This window comes from Scleropages formosus, chromosome 5 (assembly GCF_900964775.1).
Source record: "Scleropages formosus chromosome 5, fSclFor1.1, whole genome shotgun sequence".
Lineage (NCBI taxonomy): Eukaryota > Metazoa > Chordata > Actinopteri > Osteoglossiformes > Osteoglossidae > Scleropages > Scleropages formosus.
Genome location: NC_041810.1, coordinates 16,807,426 through 16,817,426, shown reverse-complemented (window position 1 = coordinate 16,817,426; position 10,001 = coordinate 16,807,426). Strand labels below are relative to the sequence as shown.

The window sequence follows — 10,001 nt, the reverse complement described above, 5'->3', positions numbered from 1 at the left end:
GGGTGCACTAATATGTCACGTGCATATCATGAAAACAGGAGGCTTCCTGTTTATTTATTTTGTTTTTTTTATTCTTGCATTTCCTGATATCAGCCCAAGTTTGCTGGGAAGAAAACTATGAGGAAAAAAGTCAAGGTCCTGTTAGGAGTTTGTTGTCTTTAGTGAAAACTGACCAACGGATATCTTTTTGCAATTGAATTAATTACCGATTTAATAAATGTTGGGCCTAGGCTTAGTTTGGGCTGAACACAAGATCCTTTAGGAATATTAATGTGTTGTAACCCAACATTTTTGAATAATAAATATCACTGTATTCCTAATGTATTTGTCACATTACTCAATATTACATTATTTGAGAAATGTGTGTTCAGAAAAAAAAGTGCTACATCCTGTCTAGACAGAATGTTTATATTTCATTTTTGGTGGACCACTTTCACAGTCAGTATAATCATCTGTTTGTGATTCATAAACAAGACCACATACAGGGGAAGTTGGCAGGACCTTTGTAAAATGCGGTTCCATTACCAATTTAGCATTGCTAATACAAGATTCAGGACATTTACCGAACATGGCAAAAGCAGCTGTGGGGTGTGAGGTGGTGGTGGTGGGGGGGGACAGGTACATTTTGTGTAAGACACCTTGTCAGCATCACATCCACCAAGCAACGCAAAATCTGATGACAGATTATGCCAAAGGCTGGAGCATGGAACAACAACGAACTCACAGCTCTCTGCTGTTTGAGAAGCAGTGAATTAAAATGGGCTTCGACGTTCCTCATTTCTCACTTTTCGTATTCAAAATAAACATTATTTTCAGAGACATACAAAGACGGTATAACGACAGACTCAAGATGCGTGCAGTTTGTGAGTTGCCCTGCGACAATGGCTGTTCAACAGACAACCAAGCCACCTGGAAGATTTACTTTAAAAACTCTCAGTGCAATGAGTCATGTATTATTTACCTGGCACTTGTATCCAAGGCAACATACAGTTAGGTTTGTACACTGAGCTATTTACAGTGATTTACACATTTACACGGCTGCCTGAAAATGTGTGAACCCTATAGGGATAGTCATTATTCTCGTATAAAATCAAACTCATAAAATGAATAAAGGACGATGATTTACACGCTTGATTCTACTTACCTACTTGGTGTAACCAGTCCAACTTGGGCTTCACTTATTTTTGCACCTGCACTACTTGTGTGTTTCTACTACACACATGATTTCCTTTAAATCAACATATGGAATTGGTCACTACACACCTATTATGTCACATGAGAAACACTGATTCTCATTAAATAACCATTTTGTGGTAAAACTAAAGAACACAAGGGGTCCACATGCTTTCAAGTAGCACTGTATGTAGCTGGTTATTCCAACTGTATCAATGCAGGGTAAGTGCATCGCTAAGTGGGAGTGACATTTGAACCTAGGACCATCAGTTAAAATGTAATGGCTCTACCCACTATGTCACCCATGCCCATTTTTTGACTTTTTGAAGCTGAAAATTGATTTGATAAATCAGAGGTGAAATGGCGGATTAGAAATAAATTAAGTACACCAAAAAAAGTAAAGTTACATGCACATGGTTCATTTCCGAAGATGGCTGCTGCTTAAAAACTGGAGATATTATATAGGGAATTATAAATATCTCTGTGGAACATTTATAAAGTGACATAAGGAAAAAAAATGTTGTCGGTTTTCAGGAGTCGGTTTATAAAATGTATTTACACACCATATTGTTGGACAAGCGGGGGTGTTCAGTCCTCCACCAGGACAGCCAAAATCCGAGGAAATCTCTGCGCCGATAGGAGGACTGATTAGATCCGTTCTGGGCCTATAACGTTTCAACAGCCATCTACACAATTTTATTCATATTAAATTAATACAGTTATGCATACGAGACGACAGGAGTGCAAAACAATTTGTGATACTGAACTTTTTCCTTAAAAAACCCCCCACAAACCTACTACTAGATGTTTTTCTCCATTTTCTAAAGTTTATTTCAACAAAAGAGAACATTTAAAACCTACATGCAGAAGAATCTCAACAGAAGTAAAAAAAAAAAAAAAAAACTATATATTATATATAAATTTAAACCATCATAAATACAATGGTCATAAGAGGAATCCACAACCAAATAAAAGGTTGGGAGGTGGGGGAGAGGGAAAAAAAAAAAAGGTAACCATTTTTTGAACGCAATGAGCAGTTCTTCAGTATCTCCCGTGCAGAGTCCGTTCGGGAGCCAGAAACTTCGTTCAAACAAAGTCAACCAACAGTACGTGAGAATCCACTGAGATACCAATGAGAAAGCAGACATTCAGCTGGATAAAGGAAACCTCGAAAACTTCATTCCAGAACATTGAACATCACAGCTCTGAGTGATTGAACAGTCATGTATATTCATATAGTATTGTATCATGTCGAGAAAAAGGCTTCAGAAGTTACTGAGACGCCATGCCCTCGATAATCAAGACACTGTCAAAAGTTAAAACATGCTTCTGACAACGACATACAGCAACAGGTTATGATAATCAGGAGAAATCACTGCGTGTCTGACAGTAAGAATGACAAGACTGACAGTGGAACATCCGTGGGACTGACCAAATATCCACCTGTGGGACCGGGATGGTCAGGGAAGGTCCTGTCACACTGGTGGAGTGGAGGTGGACACACACACACACACACACACACACACACACACACACAACTTTGAGCAATAATCCACCACAATAGGAAAAAAAAAATTCCTCATAGGAACAAAAAGACTCCTTCCAGAAGAAAAAAAAAGAAGCTCATAAAATGAACATAAAGATGCCCACTAATAATAATCACACTAGATAATCACTGAGTTAATTTAACACACTTTGTTATTCAAATTACAGTGAATCAAAAAAAAAAAAATTACAAAATGAAAATAAGTTTAAAATTCAGGTTAATCTAACATTGATCTTTTTGTATCCAAATTTTAATGTTTCTGTAAAAAAATCTAATTGCAATTCATTTATGTGGCCTAATATTTTGTTTCCACGGGGAAATAACACCTACATTTTGAGGAATAATAAACTGTGACACTCACTGCACTGTCTTCACGAGAATGAATTCAAAACCTCATCACTCACAACATCCACATCACACACGTACACACAAGGTAGTGCCAGTAGCATCCCTTCTCCAAAACATTTGGTCAGGCACGGATGGGGTCACTGCGACCAGAGCAACATGCGCAACACAGTCCATTGTTAACAGCGCTCCAAAAGTACAAAATGGTAGAAATTTAAAAATGCTACTTCATTACGTGTTTAAATTTTATAAAAGGAAGATAAAAAGGCACGACGACAACCTATTTTATAATTTAAAAAAATAATGATAATTACAACCAAAGGCCAGAAGAACTGCACGTATAAGGCATCATAATATAGTAAACAACACTGTGCAAACATAAATCACAAACTTAAATGTTACCAAGACATCTGGTTTGAAGAGATTCATTTTATGCTCCAGGGTGTAAATGACTATAATTTTAACTGTCATAAGATTACAGAGTAAAACTGCATTCAACAATCAAGGACTAAAATGGAAAATAATAACAATAATAACAGTAATAGTACAATTAAAAGCAGATCAATTTTTTTTTTCTCTTTGGCAATCAATACTCTTGCAAGGTTGGCCAAACAAATTTCAGTCCACATGCATTGCTTTCGAAACCTCTTTACAATTACACGAATTCTTGTGCCACATGTTCATATTTATTTCCTTCAGAATTATTCATGGCACGCAAATTCCATTGTGTTTCTGATATATGAGGAGCTCTTCTGGATCTTTCCAAGCCTGATCCCAGTTTGCCCACAGTGGGACCAAAGTTTGGCAGGAGGTTAAGTTGTTTTACTGATTGAGGACTGTCAATCACCACTGACCACACACTTTCAGGTTGCAAGCGCAGCCTCCGTGTCACTACTCGTGAGAACACATGGGGGGGGAATCAGTTTTCCTTATTTTCACCTCCACCCCCACATCTGTAAACTCCAGGATTAAAGTCCTGTCAGCTGTTGCTGACTGGTACTGAGATTATGCCTCTTGCCAGAAGGTGGGGCATCCCCAAGGAGGTGGGGCTTCACCACTCATCTGCTCGCTGCTTGGTAGTGTCGTAGGCCCGGATCACCTCCGACTGAGAAACTATGCCGTTCTCATCTTGGGAGAAAGCATAGCCATCTGCAGATGGGGAAAAAAAAAAAATGACCATGCAATTAATTTTTTGTTGTTCTGCAGTATGCCGTTTCTGAAAATGTCATTTCTTTTAAAAATTAAAATAAAAGCTGTTAAAATGGTTAATAGGCACTTTTATGGCTTTCCAGACAACACAAACCTGACATGTGAAGTACATTATTTATACACTACACATTAGCCTTTTTTACTCAGCTATGAGGCACTCTAAAACAAAAGTTCATCTGCCTATGTATTGATATAACTATAATTATCTAGCCCATTCCACAGGTGTGCAACAGGGTACCCAACTTGGTCCAGTTTAAAACCAAAATCCAAATGAGTAAATTGTACAGTTCAGAAAGAACTGAAGAACATTCAATCCCATAAGAATAACAAAACTAGTATATGCCAAGGAACAGCTGACTTTTAGTTTAACAGAGTTTCTACCTACTCTTTCAACCCACGGACCCGCGCCACTGTCTTTTCTACCCACAATTCTGCACGAGTCATCCATCACCTATTCTTCTGACTCACCTTCACACCTCTTGTGACTCTGTCACTTCCTGCAGGTCTGCAGGTGCGTGCAGAAGGCCAGTGAGAGCAATGCATTGTGGGAACGATATTCAAAATATTTGAATGAAACATCTCTCACTACACAACAATGATGATGGGAGGTTCTACTCTACCAGGGTGCCGGACAGACAACACGTGTGTTTTCTAGGGCGAGGGTGTAAAGACAAACAGTACAATTAACAATGTCCCTCCCATATCCTGTAAAAAAACAAAACAACTAAGGATAAATGATATTAAAAGACACAAAAAGATGCAGAGAAATCCAAGTGAGAGGATAAAGATAGGTGATGCAGCAGGGTGGGTTTACTTGGGCACGTTTGTCATTGCGCTCAGATACGTACTGTATGTATCCTATATAGTACAAGTATTGTGACACAAACATAACGAGTATAATAAAATATAGTGGTGAGTCCATCTCTGTGATGTGACTGAAGCCACATCTACAACAGCAATGCATTTAAAAGGATTGAATCCAACACAAATCAATTGCCTTACACACCAAGTTCTTTTGTGTGTGTGTGTGAGTGTGTGTGTGTGTGTGCACGTGCGCTTGGAGGGGTGGTTGTTGCCCATCATTTAATCTCATTTAATGGCACGTTATGTTGCTGCTGCTGTGGTGGTAGAAAAAATAATACCATTTCACTCTATGCAGGGGCAAGACTATCCATTATGGGTCGTAAAGGGACCTTCTCCGAAAGGTTGCCTCGCAAATCTGTCTCGGTACGGCTACACTTGTACATAACTCTGAGCGTGTGTATGTTTTCGGAGTGCTTATCTTTCTTTTTTCATACCTGATAGCATGTCTGAAACTATATGTATTTAAATTATTTATAGAGGTCTTGGAGCGTGTGGGAGAGCGCATTTCTCTTTAAATATATTCGCACCTCATATGCTGCTGTCCCGTACAACAAGAAATCTCTAGGGTATCTTACACACTGATAGAAATTTGTCAGACTTCTCTGAAATTTGTTTTGCATTACAGCAGCCCTATCGGTCAATGAAATATTACAAACCTACAACGAACACTACACGCCAAGGGCAAAACCACAAAAATATAAGGGGAAAATGTATATGTGAGATGGGGGTGCGGTGGCACAGTGGGTTGGACCACAGTCCTGCTCTCCGGTGGGTCTGGGGTTCGAGTCCCGCTTGGGGTGCCTTGCGACGGACTGGCGTCCCGTCCTGGGTGTGTCCCCTCCCCCTCCGGCCTTACGCCCTGTGTTACCGGGTAGGCTCCGGTTCCCCGTGACCCCGTATGGGACAAGCGGTTCTGAAAATGTGTGTGTGTATATGTGAGGAAATAAATGAAGGAAACAATGGTTATCAAATGAACATGTACATTAACACATCACATCAAGACATCACAATACACACATTAAACAGGGCAGAACTACTTCACCCGTTGTTCTTTTACGTAGAACTTATCGCACACAGGCCTGTAACAGCACCTCCTTCAGTGGCCTGCCGTCTCAGTTGAGAAGCTTAATTGATTGAGGAATAAAAGAATTGCAAAACCCATCGAGTCTGGGACCTCGGAAGCGTATACCATCTGTTTGAAGGCATCACCAGGTATTCGCGGCTGAGCACGGGCAAGGGATCAGCAGAGACGCTGCGTGCGAGTCTTTTCGTGCTCTTGTGGTGAGCTGCCAGAACGCACTGTTGAAGGGGCTCGCCAAAAATCTTACAAAATATCTGAAGTAATTTGAACAACTGGCCTTAAGTTTAACAAGTAAAACTACTTATTCCACATTGTAACACAATACTGCAAGGCACTCAAACTAATGTGAAAAACAAAAAAAAAAAAAAAAAAAAAAAAGGTGATTGCTGGGCCTAAAGGGTCTTAACCTGTGGAGTAAATGTGTCGCTGCACCCTATTACAGACATAATCAATGTGTATATTCCATGACGGTGCAATTTTGAAAATAGTGTTGTCTACAATTATTGGCACCCTAAGAAAAATGAGCAAAAAAGGCTATTAAGAAAAAAGTTTCATTGTTTAATTACAAAACCAACCTTTCACTGAATTTATTCAAAGAAAAACCCTCACAAAAAATAAAAATGACGTTGAGAAAAATACTTAAATGTTTCAGAAATAATATTTAATTTTACCTCAGTGAAACAGATTTCTCAATCTGAGCGTAAGATCAAGTTAATGAACAATGAAAACCTTTTTCCTTAAAAGTTTTTTTGCTCATTTGTAGCAAGGGTGCCAATAATTCTTGAGGAAACTTTTTATTTACATTTTACATTACATTTAATATATACACACTTTTTTCTTACGACTTATTATTCAGAACAATGGCATTTGTGCCTGCTATATAATTTACTTCCTCAGTAGGTGGGGGAAAAAAAAAAAAGATGATATAAGAATACCAGTCACCTTTGCTCTCTAGTTATTTCAGCCAGTGGCAGGTTTTTAAAAGGATTAATTCAGTCCCAGCACAATGCGTTTGCTATGTGGCTTTTGGGCAACAGTGCACACTGGTACAAAACAGTTCAACAAGGGGAAAAGAATCATAAAAAGTGTAGGCAATAAAAATGATTAATAACACAAAGCCAGTTGTTTGTACTGCACTATTTCAACCAGCAGTTTTCAGAGAAAACAAGTCAGTCTGTGGGCAGCACAGTTTCTGTGCAGCTCTCAGACTGCAGGACAAACTTTTATAAGGATAGTTTGATAAAACAAAATTAAAGCTTTAAAAGTGTGGTTTTTAAAAACAGGCAAGAGACTCTTTCACTGTGTTTCCTTTCCTGAGTGTTTGCAATACTGCTGTTCAGTTCTGAAGCACCCATCCTCACATCAGATTGCCACAGTAGTTATGCCCCCAAGTTCATAAACTTAATTTAAAATGAGTAAAAAGGATCATTTAAAAATCAGTTAAAACACCTGTAATGCTCCACACTTGCAGCAGGAAAGGAGCCTTTTAGTAGGAATGCGTTTTTGATACAAAAGAAGAACGGGACGCTCACAGGTGAAGCACTTCTTGAAAATGGGGACCACAGTTTAAAAGACAAGTTTATTTTTTTTTTTTTAAAAAAAAAAAAAAAAAACACAAGAGGATAGGGATAAAAAAAAAAATTAAAGCTTTAAAAATCCTTGCCTTTCTCCATGGTTAGTCTAGGGTTTCCCCCATCAGAGAAAAGCTACTGGCATTCAAGCCATGTTTAAAATACCCATGAGGCATATTTTTAAAATGATTCCATCCAAAATGTACCCTGCGTTATGCCCTGTACTTCCTTGAGAGACTCCACACCACCAGAAGCCTGCATCGATCAAGCGATTTTTGATAATGAATCAATGCAAATAAACTTCAAGATACAAAAAAGTGAAATCAGTGATTAAATTTTGGATTTGCAATTAAAGGTGTTTATGCCACACAAAACAGGCCTAAAAGCCAGATGTAATTTTGTCACTGTAGAAATTAAATCCTGGTTATTTCAGATGCGCAAATGACCCAAAATATGCACAACTCTGAACATGTCTGCTTTAATATTTCTTTATGGCACTTCATGGCATCTACACTCCTTGTGATTGCATCCTATTACGACAGAAGTAATGACTGATGAATTAAACGTTAATGAATGTGTGTTAGTGTGCATATGTGTGTGGGTGCATTCCGAGACTCACGGAGCAGGTTCTGTTGCATGGAGTCCGAGCGGTATATCACGGTTGTGTTCTTCTTGAACACGTTCTTCAGCAGCTGGGCTCTCTCGGTCAAGCTGCAGGGACAACACAACAGGAATGGGTCGATCACTTCGGCCAGGCCCCATCACACCTTAATCCAAAATGCTCAGGTAGCCCTTGATATTACAGGGAAGGTTGGAGGGGGGACATACTCCAGCTTTCACAAAAACACTCAGAGGTCAGGTTACGTCTCTGCGCCCAGGCCCACCCGTATCCTAAAAACATGGCCCAAAACATACATGTACCGTAATAATAATATTTTGGAGAGAAATCCCACATGAAATTAGAAAAAACTGCAAACTATTCCTGAATATATGTGAAATATTTTTGGGCTGTTTTCAAATACTTGAAAGTGTTTCTCTGATGTATATGCGCAGCCAGCTGTGCTGGGGAGGGCAGCTCACTGGCCCCCGCTGTGGAACATCCCCAGCTCAGCGCCATTCTTAATAGACCTGCACAAGCAGCTGCAGTCCAGGGATGATTAGCATCATCTTTCAAAAGAACTGTGCTCCAGGTACCTGGCTTCAGTGAGGCAAAGAAGAGCAAACAGCGGTGCCCATAATTACAGTGGAAGTGTATTATTCCAGGCTACTCTCATACCCTGGAAAAACAGGCGAAACTCTGAGAAAGACTCTGGAATTATTCACCAGGTCGAAGCGGAGGGTTGTGCTGCCAGGCAGATTATAAAAATCATTTCACGATCTTATTTCAAAAGAGGTGATCCTGTGGATCTCACGGCAGGGACTCGAGTTCGAGAAACTCTAGGACAGTGCCCGACTAGTAACCGAGGTTTTGAACATGCAGTGGAACCCGGTCGTTCACTTCAGGCAGGAGGGGGCATTTTCTCTGGATACATCTTATGCCATTGCCTTGGGGAAATGTGAATTATATAAAATTGCTTTTTCACAATTACATACAGTACAGAGACCTCGCATCACACCAAACCTCCTCGTCCATCTGCACTCTAAAATGCTTTTCCCAGGCCTGCTCTGTAGACAGTGTATTCAGGTGTGAGTTAAAGCTGAGAATACCACGGGGAAAAAATACCAGTTCGTCTTGTTTTTAACTGCAGTGAATTTATTTTTCAAACTCTGGAGACAATGTTGGATTTCAACATTGTTTATTTGGTTATAAAATCTTTGGTTTTACGTATCAAAGGTTCCGATTGGGCATCTTCTCTCTATACTGAGATTATTTCATTGGCATTATACAAGATTTTAATTTTTTTATTCAGTATCTAACATTATGATGCAAAATACTCACACAGCCTCTCTGGGGCAAAACTTACCGTGTACCTGGCTCAGTTGCTACACTTTTGAGCAAAAACACTAATGTCCCTTTGGCTTCCACAGGAGAGACCTTTTCAGTTGAGACAAAAAAAGCTCAATACGTTCCACACTTTTACACAAGTACGTCTTTTCAGTAAAACAAAAATTGGAAACACTTGAATATTTGTATCAAAAACCAGCGAGCTCCTTTCGGCAGGACGTGCACACAGGCATTAGTCATGGTCCTCGAGGAAAAGGTAAACCCCCA

General features: G+C 39.5%; 1 protein-coding gene across 7 annotated transcripts in view; it reads right to left on the bottom strand.

Moving 5' to 3' along the window:
- Positions 1-2,989: 2,989 nt before the first annotated feature.
- The window catches only part of LOC108930890 (phospholipid-transporting ATPase IA-like), a 107,032-nt gene continuing 100,020 nt past the window's right edge, over positions 2,990-10,001 (bottom strand). For all 7 annotated transcript variants that reach the window (XM_029251711.1, XM_029251715.1, XM_029251714.1 and 4 more), the window contains 2 exons: positions 8,409-8,500; positions 2,990-4,213 (listed from right to left, as the gene is read on the bottom strand). In XM_029251711.1, coding sequence (XP_029107544.1) covers positions 4,116-4,213; positions 8,409-8,500 — 190 coding nt within the window. In that variant the 3' untranslated portion in view covers positions 2,990-4,115. The remainder of the gene's footprint in view (positions 4,214-8,408; positions 8,501-10,001) is intronic.